Genomic DNA, 17,148 nt, shown 5'->3' with positions numbered 1-17,148 from the left:
TGCATGCGGTTCAACAGTAAAAAACCGGTCCAGTAAAAACAAGGAAAGGAAAGTTCCAGCAGCCCTAAGCCCCTGCAAGTGCACAGAGCTCAGACACTGTAGTGAACAGGGACAGCACTTCCTACAACCCACACTGACTCCTAACAGTGGGGTGAAACCTAACAGAAAAATGCATTTGGACCTCAGACTGACATTGTGAGAGTTATTATAAGAACTTTCAGGAAGGTGTTTTGACACGCACCTGTAATCCCAGCACCTGGAAGGTACAGGGAGAAGAATTCTGTGTTAATGCTGAAACTCTAACTTAAAAAATCAAAACAAACCATGAGGGTGACAAAGTCAGGGGGAAGTGTAGAACAAGACCCGGCGAGCCGATGCAGACTCAGGCTTACCATGAGGACAAAGAATGTCTTCATTAAAATTTAATTCCTCCTCCTCTTCTTTCTTTTCTTCCTTCGATTCATCTAATCAAAAGGAACAGACAGTTATGGCTCTGGCTGGTGTAGGTCACAGGTCAAAGCAGAACAACTTAAAGAAAGGAAACTTGAGCTCATTCTGCAATCTGACACCAAGTACGTCCTGCACAGCCGTGAAGAGAAAGGCTGCTTCTCCTTTCCCTTAGCAGTGAAGGGCAAACCTCAATGCCAGCTAATGGTCTTGAAGAGTTATGAAATAAGCTTGCTGTGAAGCCAGGTCTGGGGACAACCAGCACAGAAAGATTAGAACTTTTTAGGGGACAACCGGTCCTGTCCTGTCTTTACTTAAAAAAGAAAAGGGGTGAGGCCAACCTGGTCTAGACTGAGTTCTAGGACATCCTGGCTACATACAGAAACTTTGAATTATAAATGAATGAATGAAAGGAAGAAGGGAGGGAGGGAAACAGGCTGGGTGTGGTGACATGTGCCTTTAATGCCAGTAAGCAGAGGCAGATGGATCTCCCTCAGGAGTTCAAGGCCAGCCTGATCTATAAAGCAGAATTCCAGGACAACCAAGGTAAGAAACCTTGTCTCAAAATGAATGAATGAATGAATGAAAGAAAGAAATTATAAAAAGCCAATAAAATTTGCTTTTTCTAAATCTCTACCAAGTGCCACATGTGTGCCATTTGTCATTCTCATCACCCGCTCTTACAGAAACCTTACATGAGACACATGTTAATGTTTGAGAAGTCTTGTTACAATCAATACCCGCCTCTCTTTGCTTGTCTGCACTGTCTCCATATGTAGACTCTGAAAATGTATCTAAGGAAGAAATCTTGAACATTGGGAGACTAGACTAGTTATTCAAGGGTTTTCTAGGTTAAGACAGGAGACAGTATTAACACACTAGAGCTACATCATTGCCAAGTGTGGAGGCACACACCTATAATCTCAGTATGTGGGAGGCAGAGGCAGGAAGACAGTAAGTTCCTGTCAGCCTGGGCTGTGTGCTCAGGCAAGTGCAGTGCACACATGTAACTGAGCAGTGAGCAAGGCAGGAGATGCCAAGCTCCAGGCTTACCTAACTATATTGTAAGAGCAATGCCCCACCTCCAAGGGCAGTGGGCGGATGAACACACATGACTGGGCAGGTCGGGAAGTGGAAGAAGGAAGGTCAGAAGGTATAAAGGTCACCCTCAACTGTAGATGTTTAGGACCTGCCTCAGCTACATAAGGGGGTGGGGGTAATGCATAGTGTTGAAAACTTCAACAGAGCTTAAAAACTGAATAAAAAGCCGGGCGGTGGTGACGCATGCCTGTAATCCCAGCACTCTGGGAGGCAGAGGCAGGCAGATTTCTGAGTTCGAGGCCAGCCTGGTCTACACAGTGAGTTCCAAGACAGCCAGGGCTATACAGAGAAACCCTGTTTCGAAAAAAACCAAATCCAAAAAAAAAAACAAAACCAAAACCAAAAACCAAAAAAAAAAAAAAAAAAAAAAAAAAAAAGCTGAATAAAAATAATAAAATACATGTATGTATGTCAGTATTTGAAAATAAGTCTACAGAACTGTGGGTTAGCACAGAGGTCGTGCTCTTGCCTAGTTCGTAAGGCTCTGGGTACCAACCCAGTACCATAAAATAACAAAAATCGGGGTGAAAAATAACTTCACAAGTCACTAACCATCACTTATTCCAACTAAACTCAAAATTAGTAACAGACAGAATCACAAGCTCCATTGGAGACCTAAAGTCACTCTAAATGCCTTAATTTCCTTTGGTATCTGTTTACTGCTAGGTTTTAAATAACAGGATTTCTAAAGGCAGGGCTCAAAGAATGGACAAGCAATAAGCTGTCCAGATCCTGCCCTTCTTGCGGCAGGATGCAGAGATCACACTGAGTCGAATATTAAAGGCTTGAACATGATATTTTTGCCCCTAAGAGACCTTGAGACTTACTGAACATTTTTAACAAACATGGACATCAATTTTTAATCTAGCAATTTTACTGAAAGAGCAAAGGGCCCTGGCCTAGTGTTGCCCACCTAGCGCATGAGCAAGAGGAGCACAGCACAGCTGCCGGACATCGCATCAGGTGCCCCAAACTGGAGGGCACATGGGGGAGGGAACCACAGTGCAGTTTTTGACATTCCAACTCTCTAAGCATACATACATGAATCCCCACATTCAAGAAAAGGCCAGGGACACACATCCGCAGAGCAACAGCTCAGGGGTGGGAGGAACCCTGTGAATGCACATGCGCACCCACAAGCGCACAGGCACACACGCACAACTGCAAGGGTTCTAAGTTTGGAAGTAAGAACACCCAGTCACCTTTATTGAAGGGGCTCCCGTTCATCTTCCCATTGCTTTGCTCCGCCTCACCATCTTGTTCATCTAGTTGTTCAAGAGCCAGCTGACGCCAGCTACGCAAGGAAGACTTTCCTACCCAGAAGCCATCACTGCTGTAGAAAAGAGAGAGGGTTAAACCCCAGTAGGCGATTCCCAGAGTTCCCTTTTTTGACTGTTCCCTGAAGCCTACAACTAAAACCAATTACAAACATTCGAATCAACTACTGAGCACACAACTCCCTTTAATCCAATTCCTGATGGGAGCCATCTCCACACCTCACTACCTCCATCCTATTCTAAGTCTTTCACATGCATCAAGCTAAAATCCATGCCAATTGCATCCCAGCCTCAGCTTGATCACTTTCAGCACATATGGCTGGCTGTACCTCTAAGTTGCTACAAAGACACTCTTAACATGAGCACAGCAGATACCATCACTTAATGACTCTAGGTTGAGTGACAGCTGCTCTGGAGTTGGGGTCAACATACTTCCAATACCCTGTGTTTCTGGAGGATGTCCCACTTAGCTCCCCCTTTCAACTTTATGTCATCCTTGCTGAAGGAATGGGACACTGCCTTCCAGGCCTGATGGGATGCTTTCTCCACACAACCTTCCTGTACCTTCAAACCTGAATACCAAGTCACATAGTCAGGCAGAGACTTCTCTTCTTCCTTTCTTAACAAAATGAAGGTTGTGTCTGGCTCTTTTTTTTTTTAACAGAGTAAACAGTCCAGAAATTCATTTTTAAAAAGTCCTGGCCAGGTAGTGATGGCACACGCCTTTAATCCCAGCACTTGGAAGGCAGAGGCAGGTGGATTTCTGAGTTTGAGGCCTGCCGGTTGTACAGAGTGAATTCCAGGACAGCCAGGGTGATAGAGAAACCCTGTCTCGAAAAACCAAAAGAAAAAAAAAACAAAAAAAAACAAAAACCACCCACCCACACACAAATAAAAACAAACAATCAAACCCCCCCCCCCCCAATCCTGGTTTAAAGGCTGGAAAGATGGTTCAGTGGAAAGACTGGTTGTTCTTTGAGAAGACCCAAGGTTGATTCCCAGAACCCACCTGGTGGCTCCCAACTGTCTGTTCTCTCTAGTCCCCAGGGATCCAATGCCCTCTCATGGCATCCATGGGCAACAGCCATGCATGTGAGAGCACAGAAGAATATGCAGGCTAAACACCTACACACATAAAGTTTTTAATGTAGCTTAAAATGTTTGTGTGGCATGTGTAAAATTTGTGGGGGTAGGTGTTAAATTTGTGTGCTTAGAGGTATAAAGTTATGTTGGAGGTGTTCCTCTTTATTTACTGAAGAAGGGTTTTTAACCTGGAGCTCACTGGTTCCAGTTTGTTCCAGGAGCCCCTCATGTCTGCCTCCTGGAATTCCTATACTTTGTATGTAGGTATTGAGGAATTCAGCTCATCTTCACATTAGCAAGACAAGGACACAGAAAATCCAAGGAAAATATGCTCTTTCTTTTAAAGAGTCCTGGACTCAGCAGTAAAGGCACTTGCTACCAAGTCCCTGAGTTCAATCCCTAGGAACCACACGGCGCAAAAGAAGCAATGTCTCAAAGTTGTCCTCTTTTATGTCTACACATGATCCATGACACATGCTCTGTGACACAGGCGCACATATCCAAACACACACATCCACACACATATTATAAATGAATGCAAAAGAAGTTTAAAGGACACTCACTCATGCAGTATAGACTGCGTCAGCCTGTAAAATGCTGGGAACAGAGATGTGAGCCACACTCACTGCACAAGCTTTACCTCAACAGCCCTGCTGTCTACCTGCTATCCTTCCAGTTTCTAACAGCCAGCTCTGTTCTCAAAATGTGTAAGCAGCTGCCTGGTAACAGCCTGGCAACTCAGAAACAATGCTGTAACATACCCCTTGATTGTTGCTTTCAGCAAATTGTTGACAGCTTTGTAATCTTCATTCAGCTGATTCTTCAGGCGCAGCACACGACAGCGTTCTACAACACAGTCCTTACAAAGGGCTTTCACTAAAGGCAATGTATCAGAAACAAATGTCATTCTCACACTGATTGCCTGAGAACATTTCTGTATTGAACAAAATACACAAGAATTTTAAATCTAAAGCATAAATTTTACAGCACAATTTGAATCTGAGCTTTGCTAATTTAGACACTTGCAAAGGACCAGTTCTATATAAGGAAGAGATAATGTTATCAGCTGTAATTAACAATGGCATTAAAGTATGATGTACCACATGAACCAAATGGCTGGCCAGAGCAAGAAGAGTCAATACATCCGACCTCTAATTATATCATAATGGTCTTCATGCAGACATGACCTTCCAGGCTGGCCTCGAACTCAAACATCCGCCTGCCTCTGCCTCCCAATTGCAAGGATTAAAGGCAGGCGCCCCCACTGCCTGACTAGAGTAATTCTTTAAATGTTTAAGTTTCATGTATTATTACTGTGGGTATATAATGTACATGCATCATAGTGCACATCTGCAGACCATGTGGACTCAGTTTTCTTCCATCATGGGGATTGCAGGAATTGCACAGGTCAGCATGAATTGTGGCAAATACTTTCACTTCTGACCACCACTTTGGTCCTGAAATGATTCTTTGAAACAGAGTTTTCAGGGAGCTGGAGAGATGGCTCAGCCCACTCTCAAAAACAAAAGCACTAAGCATTTGTTTTTTAAAAAAAGGACCCAGGGTCAAGTCTGGTCGGATGCCATCTTCTGACCTGCCTCTCCTTGGTATCACACACATACATGGTGCACAGACATACTCATTAACATTCTTAAAAATAAGATTTAAAAGAAAGAGTTTCCGCCAGGCGATGGTGGGGCAGGCCTTTAATCCCAGCACTTGGGACAGTCAGGGCTACATAAAGAAACCCTGTCTCAGAAAAAACCAAAACCAAAACCAAAACCAAAAAAAGGGAAGAAAGAAAAAGAGCTTCCCACTGATTGCATGGTTTATTAATTTTTGAATGCAAAATCCTATAGACAGACAGGCCTATAGCATTTAATTAAAAGCTGGGCAGAAACAAAATTAGCACTTGGCTTCAGAAACAAAATTAGCACTTGGCTTCAGGAAAGGGGACCTGGAGGTCATGTGATTCCTTGGGCCTCGGAGATTAGAAAGGGATCTGTGTTGCTAGCTCATTAAAAAGAAAGCTGCTGGCATGGCGCGGTGACACACATGCCGGCAGAACACTCAGATGCCATTAAACAAAGAGAAATTTAAACATAAATGTATAGAAAAGTTCCTGAGAAGAAGTAAACAGACTGGCTATTCCTAGTAATACACAGCTCTGCACATTCCTGGGAGAATTAAACACACTTATAAACTAAGAAACAATATCCTTTTTTTTGTCATTTTGGTTTATTAAAAAAAATTACCAGTACAGATTATTCTAGAAAGTTCCGTGAAAAGGGAGTTTGTAAGATTCACCAGACCACCTCTTTCTCCAGAAATAGAAGGTCAAGTGCCTGTTCTGCTTCTAGTAAGAAACAATCTCCTAAACCTACAGAATCAAGACCGGAAGGAGACAAAGGTTCAAGGCTCTTTACATTAGGCAACGCCTGCCTGTTTAATGGGATCACATTTTGTCAGTACTCCCTCAGTTGCCTAGCTCCACTTAGCAAACCCAATCTGCAAAGTCTATGCATCACTCTGCAAGCAGAGCAGACGCTCTAACTTACCAGTAAGTCTTGGACCTCCTCCATATCGACTATAGAAAATGTCAGCAGCATATTCTGATATTCTCTTCATAATTGATATCTTATCTGGATGAAGCTTGTCATGGGAACACAGGCAAGCATTATTATCAATAGGTTTGGTGGGTGTTGATTCATCCAACCACTTCTGCAGCCATTCCAGAGAGACGAACTCATAGGGCTCTGAGAGAGGAAGGAATGGGAAAAAACTATGTAATTTTACAGTTTTTGACTAAGTGATACAAGTCATTGTCCTCAAAAAACAGTGCCAGCTTTGTTCAAAGTCAGCAGGATCAGAAGATATGCGGGGAGGTTTCTGACGGGGTAGCTAGTGAGTTCAAGGTGTGCGTGGAAACACATCTGCAGAGCCCTATGGGATCGGCGGGTATTATTAGCCACATTCTACAAGAGGCATCCACAGAGAGAAAAAAGTGCCTTGCTTGAGCACAGCAGAGCTTCCATGAGGACACCATGTGCTGAAGGAAAACATATGCACTTCCTCCCTTGCTTTTCGGAAGTATGTGGTACACATCTGGAAACTAAAATGAGTAGCTAGGACCGAGCTCTGAGTTACAAATCAACCTTGTCAGCTACAACGACACTTCATTTCAACACTCAACATTCCTGCAACCAAGGGGAGGCTGGGGTTAAGAAATCATTTCATTATTTAGATCAAGAAAATAACATGAGTTCTAGGACACAGTACACTAGAACAAAATTAATAATAATTTTGAAGTTCAGAAATTAAGACCACCAGCTATCATAAAATGAATTTTAATTTGGGGAGAGGGAGTCCCAAGCCACAAAAGGCAAAATTAAAAATAAAGGGACAACTTTGATTACTTACAAAATCTCCAGTGAGTCCCAGCATAAAACATAGGAGAAAACATACAGAGGTTGAATTCATGAATTTGTACTGTGTGCTACTTCTGGCGAGATGTGAGGGCAGACACTCACTGCCAAGCTCACCTTGGCCAGCTTTGCTCACCAGTCACATAGAAAAAGTTGGCTCTAGCTGCCACTCAATTTTAGTGCAATTTGGGGGGAGAAAATGGGAAGTGTCAGATGTATTTTTGCACTGAAGACTGGACAGCCATGGCCTCTTCTCAACAGCACTAAGGTAGCTAGCTACAGGCCAGGTGGCAACTGCCAGGTGAGACCAAGGTCTAATCCAAGTTCTGCCTCAAGAACCTCAACATGAGTGTGAGCAAGTCCCTTAAACTCTCTATGCTTCAGATCTTTAATTTGCAAAATGAAGGTAATAATACCTGCCTTCTACCTACCTCACAGAGATGTTGCTGAGTGTAAAAGATAAGATATGTGAAGCATTTTGAGCTTTTTGGAAGAAAAGAGATATAGAAAAGTTAATTATACATCCAAACAATATATATAAGAGGAAACCGTAAGACACGGAACAGGTAAAATGGTCAGGGCATCTATAAGATAACAGCACAGGAAAGGATAGAGCTGTAGTTCAGTGGTAGACTACTTGTCTAACTTGAGGAAGCCCTGAGCCGAATCCCCAGCATCACCAATAAATAAATGAGAAACAAAACCGTAACACACGTGCCTTTGTGAGGCACAGCCCAGAGGGAAGGCAACAGCTCTGTGTACTTTCCCCAATTCTGGGCTGTTGATCAGGTTTTAGGCTAGGTCTCAAAAGAATGGGGTACCAGAGTGACCCATATCAGAGAGAAAGTTTCCACGATACTGCTACTTCCTGAGAAAAAGTCCAAGCATAAAGTTTTGAGTAATATTTAATAATATTAAGTTTTTCAAGGTGGGTGGGTTGATAGAGGATTCCATTTAAGGATTAATTCTCCAGGTGTCCTGTTTTTCCACCTCTCACAAGAAGGTGAACATAGGACAATACCTTCTATTGATAAGATGACGATGACACTAAATGAATTTGGCTAGTAAGATGCTCAGACCCAGGGGACAGAGGCTAGAGACTCATCATGCTTGAGGCCATCAGGGGCTACATGGTGAGTTACAGACAAGTTTGAGCTAGGATAAGACCTTGTCCCAAAAGACAAAAAGAACCTAACCACTATAAGGAGGGGGTCCTAGGATAACTAAAGATACCCAAGAGGTGCATACTGCGACTCAAAGACAGGTGGGTCAGAGTCAAACTGTCTAATCCACTACTAGAATCCCACTGAAAACTCCCAAGTGAAATGTTGGCTATTTTAGCTGTTAAATGATTATGAATTGATGTAAGTGGCATCACTTCTGACTTTAAGAACAGCAAGAAAAAGCAGAGGCTGTGCCCTCCGTTCTGATCTAACATCCTGCTTATCCTTACCAACAAGTTTCTGGCTTTTGAGAGTGTGCTAGGGTCCTGAGAAGGTGTCAGTTGTGGTAATGGCTCAGGGTCTAGGACTAGGAAGTGAGTTTTAAGACCATCTTGAAAAAAGCCAAAAAGTCCTAAGTGAGTTTAAAGCCAGGCTCAAAAACTAAAAATAAAAACCAGTGGACTTTGAACACAGCAAAGTTAAGAGTCTTGAATAATAACAGCACGAAAAATATCTATCTAAAGGTCAAGTACTTTTGAGTGTAAATAACAGAGGCAAAAGAGCTGGAGTTTCTGGTGAGCCTTGGATTTTTAGGGCAGGTGGCCTTTCAAAAGAATGCTGACAAGCTAAGATTTGCAAACTAACACAATATAAAAACAGCTGGTTTCCGAACAAGGACTCTCCACTATGTATGTGGGACTCCTGACTGGCCGAGGTACAGAGGAGATGGGCACTATAACCAGCGACTTCCCAGGCCCAAGTTCTTGCCTCTCCCAGGCCCCCACCTTCACTGCTTCAGGTCTCTGTCTTAGGGCAGAAGTCTTTCCTTGTGTACAGCATAGAAACTGACACTGGTTGCCTGAAGAGAATGGAGGGCCAACTTCTTTAAACAGAGGCCCATGAACTGAGCGATGAAGCTCTGGGTTCACTTCCTGTTCATTGGTGAACTTATAAAGTCTGTGAACTCTCCCCTCCAAAAAAACCCAAAAACACAGTTCAAGAAGTCATAAAGAAGGAATGGAATCAAATTAAGCAGCAGTTCGGAATGACCTTCTTCCGCTTTGGGTGCTGGGGTAGAAACCAGGTCTATCTGTGTGAGCAATATGCTCTGTCCTTGAGCTGTACCAGTCACCAGAGAGAACACTAGATTTTCATACAGACCTAGCAACTTAAAGCCAGCTTTGATGTAAAATTACAACAGGAATGGCTAAAATTAATTTTATGGTTTTTTTTAAAGATTTATTTATTTATTATATGTAAGTATAATGTAGCTTTCTTCAGACACTCCAGAAGAGGGCATCAGATCTTGTTACAGATGGTTGTGAGCCACCATGTGGTTGCTGGGATTTGAACTTAGGACCTTCAGAAGAGCAGACAGTGTTCTTAACCTCTGAGCCATCTCTCCAGCCCTAATTTTATGTTTTTAAGTTCTGACACACTGCTCTCTTCCATATCTAGGAGTAAACTTGGCTTTGTCACAAACAAATTGCTGTCTCTGAAGGCACAAGGTAAACTCAAACAACACACAAAAAGAATGGGTTGTATGTTACGCCTAAGCCAGAGATGAGCGAGAAACTGGCGTAATTAACATTTCATAGTAAAAACTGTACACAGCAATCCAATCATCTTTAGAAACATTTTGTATCTCCCAGAAAAAAAGAGAGAAGGCTTCACTACCAGCCAGGGATAGCCTGGAACTTGTGTGCACCAGGTCTGCCTACATCTCATAGATCTGCTAGCATCTGCTGGGATTGAAGAGATATGCCACCACATGTGGCAGGAAAAATATCCTTTTTTCTTATTTTGCATTCTATGTGTTTGTGGTGAGAGGGTAGCACCCCAGCAAAGGTTGGAAAACAACCTGTGTTCTGAAAAATCAAACTCAGGGATGGCAGGCTTGGTGGCACAAACTTTCCCCTTAAACTGCCTCACCAGCCCACAGTAGAAGAGTCTTCACAGCTCCTGAGTGGAGAGAGTGTGGACCAAGGATTTCACTCCCTAACAGCCTCCTGTGACCTTTTCAAAGTATATGGGATACTCTATGTCTAGTTAACTGCCAGTTAGCAGAATTTTAGGATGTATAAGCTGGCCTCTAAGAGGGGGAAACAGGTTTTTCATATACTTTTGCAACAGGTAGATAAGAACACCACAGAACCAAACCCCAGGCATTCAATGGCAATAGCGTTGTCCTGGAATCTCACAGACCAGCTCCAGCAGGCAACCTTTGGTACAGCTCCTTCACCTCCTCGTGCTTCGCTTTGCCCTTGTCCACGCTCTGCTTGCGCATCTCAGCCATTTCAACACACCACTCCTCAAATTTGGAATTATCCCGATCTACCAGCTCCTGAAGAAAGGCTATCCAAAAGAGAAACACAAAAACCAACCTTATTCCCCTTTTCCTAAGACAAAGACTACACGGATATAGACATTATTATTATTCCATGTCGGTGACTCCTTTACTAGACCTGCAGGCTGAGGCCTTGAGGCCTAATGGGGAGAGAAACCAGGGGCCCACCCGGAATGCCCAGGAGCATCAATGACTCCCAAAAGGGTCCCACCAGGTGCTCCAATTTCTTTTGTTCTAGAACTTGAACAAAATAAAGCCAAACTTCAATCTAGGTTACCTTTTCCCTTTAACATTATTAAAACTTGCTTCTGCCTAAGGTTCAGTCACTCCAAAAGCTGGGTAATTGGGAGATCTGTGACCAGCACTCACTTTTCAGTAACACTTACCATACTGATCAGACCTGTCATAACGAGCAATATGGTGGCAGGCTTCTAATCAATCTGGCGTACAGAACTAAGGCATTCCCCAAAACAATCAGGAAAAGTGGTTACCTGGGACTTGAACCATTGTGTGGTTCTTTTCCTGGGTTTGCAGCCTATAAACCAGCATGTATGCATTTCGAGAGCAGTGAGTTCCTTTGCCACACTTGGGTTTACGGGTCTGGGATTTAGAAGGTTCTGCTGGGAAAAAGAAATTAAAGACAACTAGAAGGGTTAGAGGTTTGGTGGGGGAGGGCAGTACATAAACTATGACTTAAAAAGCTCAGTGAATAAAGGTCTCACTGCACAAATGTGACCTGACTCCTTCCCCAGAGTCCACATTTGAAAAGCTGGGCCTGGCAGCACACACTTGCAATCTCAGCTCAGGCTGTGGGAAGAGGTAGATCCCTGGGGATCACAGGTCCTAAACAACAAGCGCCAAGCTATTTAGAGACCCTCTCTCAGAAAAACAAAATGGATGGTACCCAGGAGACCCACACACAAACACAGTTTCTAATAGCAGGGGAGCTGGTTCACCATTAAGAGCTCTAGCTGCTCTTGCAGAGGACTGGAGTTTTCAGTTTCCAGCACCCAAGTAGCAGCTCCCAACCATATTACCAGGCATAGGTGGGCGGATTTCTGAGTTCGAGGCCTATGGAGTGAGTTCCAGGACAGCCAGGGCTACACAGAGAAACCCTGTCTCGAAAAATACCAAAAGAACCAAAAAAAAAAAAAAACCCTTATTACCTATGCTTCCAGTTCTGACAAGCTTCTGGCTTCACGGGCACTAAGAGCATGGGGTACTCTCAGACAGCAGAGCATGCACACTTAAATATAAAATAGCTTAAGCTCTAAACCATTAAAAGGCCATAGAAATGTCGCAGGTCCTTGGGTAGTTATATCTGTTTTTTTTCAGTGCATCTGTGCATGTATAAACACAGGCAGCACTGGCTCACAACCATCTCTAATGGAATCTGAAACCCTCTTCTGGTTGGTGTGTCTAAAGACTATGTACTCATATAAATCTTTAAAAGAGGTCAGATGTGAGGGACTTATTTAAAAAAATAAAAACAAAAACATGGAACCTAGTGGCAGGAGAGCTCAAGGCCAACCTGGGCTTGGTTCAAAACACCAAACTAAAAACTCTCAGTTGAGAAGCCAGGCGGGCACCTGCCCGCCTATGCCTGGTAATATGGTTGGGAGCTGCCACTTGGGTGCTGGAAACTGAAAACTCCAGAAGCCATGGCCACTGTCTGGTAGGTGATAGCTGAGGTGGAGGAGAAAGAGCTGACTTGAGACTGTGGCTCACAACAGTTTCTCTGCTACAGTTTTTGTCTTCGCCTTGGGAGGAGGATGACACAATCTCCCTCTAGCAAACACTAGCCTCCTGGCCAGCCAACTTCCCTTCCCCACCAGGGAGTAAGCCGGGAACTGAACCTGGCTCCTCTGCCTCTATGCTTTCATGGCACAGCCATCCCTAAGACAAAATATGCTTGGTTCTCCTTGAAGCAGGAACTGCTGCTACAAATGATGCCTAGTGGTGTTAAATAACCTCAATAACCCTTAATCTTGGGACAGGACAGTATCAAAAATTGCAATTGCCAGTAAATAAATTTACACTTTATCGAGGAACGGTGGTGCATGCACTTATTAAACAGTACTTGGGTTCAAGGTCAGCCGGGTCTCTAAATAGCAAGTTCCAGGACAGCCAGGGATACACAGTGAGACCCTGTCTCAAAAGAAAAATAAAATTATATTTGAAAAGGGCACTCACAACTTAAAGATTTTACCTAGGTCTTCCTCAATCCCTAGCTGTAGCTTCTTCCCCTCCATCTTCTCTATGTCCTCGTCATTGAACTTGTACCATTCTCCAGACTGAGGGTCTTTCACATGGGCAATGTAGTGGCCAGAGTAGGCGCTGACTCCTCTGTGAATGAGGACAGCGCTGAGCTCATACACGAAGGACCCGCCTGCAGAGAGAGAAGGCGTAAGAATAGCTTTAGAAGACAACACGCCTTAGAGCTTGAGCATAAACTATTACCGCAGTGCTTTATGCGCCCAACAGAGTACAAACAAGACACCTAAGAGCTAGGCTAGCTAAGAGTGGCTGCACCCTATCATCCAGCACCCCAAAGACTGAGGTAAGGACCAACAAGTGCAAAGCCCAGCCAACCCTCTCAAATGGGCAAAGAGCCACCTAGGATAAGACTTACAAAAAATATAGGTGCCTTTAAAAATCAAACAAACTGGACGACAACACAGATTACCACAGTGTGGGCTATTTGGTAGAGTCTAGGCAACGACGGCATACAGGTAAGACATGTCTCAAAATGACCAAAATACAAAACAGAACAAAGAATAAATCTTTTGGTTTTGACACAAATTAACCCTATGTGGTCTTATCAGACCTTGAACACAACTCTCTAGAGACAGCACATAAACTTATAGCAATTCACCTGCCTCTGCTTCTTGAATGTTGGAAAAATAAGTATGTGCCATCATGCACACAGCTCAATAAAACCCCTGAGACAGTCTTTTTCTGTGTAGCCCTGGGCAGTGGTGGCGCAAGCCTTTAATCCTAGCACTTGGGAGTCAGAGGCAGGTGGATTTCTGACTTCAAGGCCAGCCCAGACTACAGAGTGAGTTCCAGAACAGCCAGGGCTACACAGCGAAGCCCTGTCTTGGAAAAAAACCCAAAAAGGGTGGGGTGAGGGCAAGAGGGAGGAGAGCTTAGTTGGCACTTGGCCTCCACATGCATGCACACATACACAGAGATACACACACTCTACAGAAGCTGATTCTAGAGCTGGGCTTCCTAGCATGTGCCTGTAAATCCTAGCACTGGGACCAAAAGTCTGGGTTAAACTGCAAGACCTTGTCTCAAAAACAAAAAGGCTCAAGAAATGACTCTGGCATCAGTTTCAGTAGGTCTGATACCCAGTTCTGTCCTCTGTAAAAAAACAAAACAAAACAAAACAAACAAAAAAACAAAACAAAACAAAACAAAACAAAAAACCCATCAGGTACAAATGTAGTAAACATACATTCACTCAATCACCCAAAATAAGTAAAAGTAAAAATACAGCCTTTTAAAATAGTAATACAAAAGAAAAGAAAGTTCTTAGTCTTAAGAAAAGCAGCAGAAAAAAGAGGAAATTTCATGGACTCAGACCCCAAGTTCCTACATCTGGGTGGTTCTCAAGCATTACACTCTGTGGTGACATCTAACTGGAGAGTGTCCCAGACATAAACCTATGTATGGTTCTTACGGGGAAGCCACATGTGTCCCACTCTGGAGAAATCTCCTTACAGGTTTTTGATAAACTGAAGCCTGTGTGCCCAAGGTACAAGGGATGGAATGCACTATGGCACCATTTCCACAGCTAGTCATGGACTGAAGCACCCTTGCACCCTTACAAGGATCTTGAACATGCAAATGAAGGGCAGGACCTGTCAAGGATGTGCGACAAGGTAATGGACTGTAGGTGTGGGACGCAGACTTAAGCAGCTAGGAAGGAACCAGTAGAAGAGGGAACGAAATGTGAGGGAGGACTGCGGGGAAGGGATGACAAAATTAAACAGTGAAAAAGGGAAGCAACCCACTAAGGTGCATGCTAAAGGGGAGGGGCTTCCTGACACTAAATCTGAACTAGAGGAATCAATCAGTAATCACAAACGAACTAGCCAATCCAGATGAAAGTTCATCATGTCCAATTAGACCTCTGTGTGTATTGTCAGACACCTGGGATGATGTTTTCTCCAGGCGCCCTCCCACCCAGAGCAGCAGTACTAATTACATGGTATCTTTCCCTGGCAGCATCCCAGAAGGCAAAAGGAGTAAACCTAACTATCAACTTCAGGGAACTGCCTAAAGGGGGGGGGGGGGTGATGCTGGCTGGGTGGGATGGTGTCCTCCCTTTTGGGTGTGATTCATGCAAACAATTTTATGGTATGCAGACCACATTTCCATTGTGAACTTTAAAAGGAGACCGGCAGGATCCAGCGAGACATGTAAAATATAAGTGTGCTCACTCTTACAACTGAAAGTAAGCTCTTGTCAAAAAGCTGCTGTTCTGAGACTGCAGACAGTGATTCAGAACATTGCGGCTGTGCACATGGAGAGAGCAGGCCAGGGTCCATCTCATGGTCACAACAGTACCTTTGTGCTCCACGTACGGCTCCATGTCTAGACTCTCCGAGAAGCCGATATAAGCATTGAGCTTCTTCTTGTGTCCAGTTTGCCTGCACGAGGAAGACACAGTCGCGCCATCAGGACGGTCTGCATGCACTGACCAATCCTTGACAGCCGCAAAGCAGCCAGGCTCCAACCAGAGTCTACACAGCACACACAGGCCAAGGCAAGCCCAACAATCCGTCCTGAAGCAGTCTGTGCCCTTACATGATGGAGGATGCGTTCCCAGGAAGAGGAGAATTGTATTTGTATACAATCATACGAAATAAAGGCAATTCAGGTCCTTATGGTTTTTTAATTAAAAAGCTAATAATTAACAGTGGTTTCACATATTCTCTTTACATCTCCAGTTCCTATCCAGATAAAACAGGCCTCTGAAGAATTTACTGTACCACTGCTGGGATGCACCATTTGAAGACCTTGTAATAAATTTTTAATTCTGTAGGGGCTCTGGGTGAACTCTGGTACTGTTATGCTTATCACATTTTGTAAATTCTTCCTCCCTAACCGGGCAATAAAGAGCTAACAGCCAAAATCTGGCCGAGCCCTAAGGCACAGCACAGTTAGTGTCTATGTCACTGTACATCCTCGTGCATCCAAGGAAGTCCAGCAATGCACCATCATGAAATATATTTGGAGCAGGGTGGTGGTGGCACACGCCTGTAATCCCAGCACTCTGGGAGGCAGAGGCAGGCAGATTTCTGAGTTCAAGGACAGCCTGTTTTACAAAGTGAGTTCCAGGACAGCCAGGGCTATACAGAGAAACCCTGTCTCAAAAAAATCAAATCCTCTGGGTGGTGGTGGCTCACGCCTGTAATCCCAGCACTCTGGGAGGCAGAGGCAGGCAGATCTCTGAGTTCGAGGCCAGCTTGGTCTACAGAGTGAGTTCCAGAGCTGCACAGAGAAACCCTGTCTAGTCAAAAAAAAAAAAAAAAAGAAAGAAAAAAAAAATCCAAAAAACAAACAAAAAGATTCTCAGCGGAGCCACCTCAACCTCAGCCAGGCAGCTCAGCTCAAGACAAACATCCCCACAAAAAACAAACAAACAATAACAATAAAAAGAAGAAATATATTTGGAAGAGCCAAAGGCCCCACAGGGGCGGTCCCAACCCCGTCCTCTCTGGCAGCTGCATGCAGACTCACCTGTCAAACACGAACCGCATCAGCTGCAAGTTCAGAGTGCAAGGGAGGCTCAGAAGTCGGATTTTCCGTGTAGCATTCTGTTTGCTTTGACAGTTTTCACAGAAGTAGCGATTATCCCCTTCTAATCTTTCTTCCTGATTAGGAATTAGTTAGGAAGGGTGTGAAGAAAGCGTGGAAAGTTCTGGTGTAAAGCACAACTCTGAGTTGGCAGCTTCCGTCCAAGTGCGGACAATACCCTCCTCCTCTGTCCCGTCCCGTCCCCTCCCCCCCCTCACACAAGCACCTCCCCCCCTTGCAGGTCCCCTAGCCACTTCAGAGGTCAAGTAGTTCTAGTCCTTCCCCTTCCTTCATATTTTTTAATATCCTCATTTCTCCCCCTTCAAGTGAGACATGTTTAACCCCAACCTCTGTGTGTGTTGCTGACAATCAACATGCCAAGCAAGCTCTCTGCTACCAAGCTAGAGGTCAGGCCAAAAACTCTTTATGTAACATGAACAGTCTCTCCCTAAAGTAGCTGAATCTGGCTCCTGACTCTCCTGTCCACTTCAGTA

The 17,148-nt window shown here is 44.1% G+C and overlaps 1 protein-coding gene across 9 annotated transcripts in view; it reads right to left on the bottom strand.

The window, feature by feature from the left end:
- The window catches only part of Usp48 (ubiquitin specific peptidase 48), a 58,453-nt gene that overhangs the window by 26,841 nt on the left and 14,464 nt on the right, over nucleotides 1-17,148 (bottom strand). For 3 of the 9 annotated variants that reach the window (XR_007977128.1, XM_052177806.1, XM_052177811.1), the window contains exons 8-16: nucleotides 16,598-16,731; nucleotides 15,422-15,504; nucleotides 13,053-13,232; nucleotides 11,335-11,463; nucleotides 10,702-10,851; nucleotides 6,467-6,664; nucleotides 4,670-4,784; nucleotides 2,751-2,881; nucleotides 393-464 (exon numbers count right to left, since the gene is read on the bottom strand). Coding sequence is in view for 8 of the 9 variants with exons in the window: in XM_052177806.1 (XP_052033766.1) it covers nucleotides 393-464; nucleotides 2,751-2,881; nucleotides 4,670-4,784; nucleotides 6,467-6,664; nucleotides 10,702-10,851; nucleotides 11,335-11,463; nucleotides 13,053-13,232; nucleotides 15,422-15,504; nucleotides 16,598-16,731 (1,192 nt within the window). In the remaining variant the exon portion in view is untranslated. The remainder of the gene's footprint in view (nucleotides 1-392; nucleotides 465-2,750; nucleotides 2,882-4,669; nucleotides 4,785-6,466; nucleotides 6,665-10,701; nucleotides 10,852-11,334; nucleotides 11,464-13,052; nucleotides 13,233-15,421; nucleotides 15,505-16,597; nucleotides 16,732-17,148) is intronic. The other 6 variants (XM_052177807.1, XM_052177813.1, XM_052177809.1 and 3 more) reach the window with 3 other exon arrangements.

This window comes from Apodemus sylvaticus, chromosome 3 (assembly GCF_947179515.1).
Source record: "Apodemus sylvaticus chromosome 3, mApoSyl1.1, whole genome shotgun sequence".
NCBI classification, from domain to species: domain Eukaryota; kingdom Metazoa; phylum Chordata; class Mammalia; order Rodentia; family Muridae; genus Apodemus; species Apodemus sylvaticus.
The sequence above is the reverse complement of the archived record's forward strand: the minus strand, read 5'-3'. Positions and strand labels throughout refer to the sequence as shown.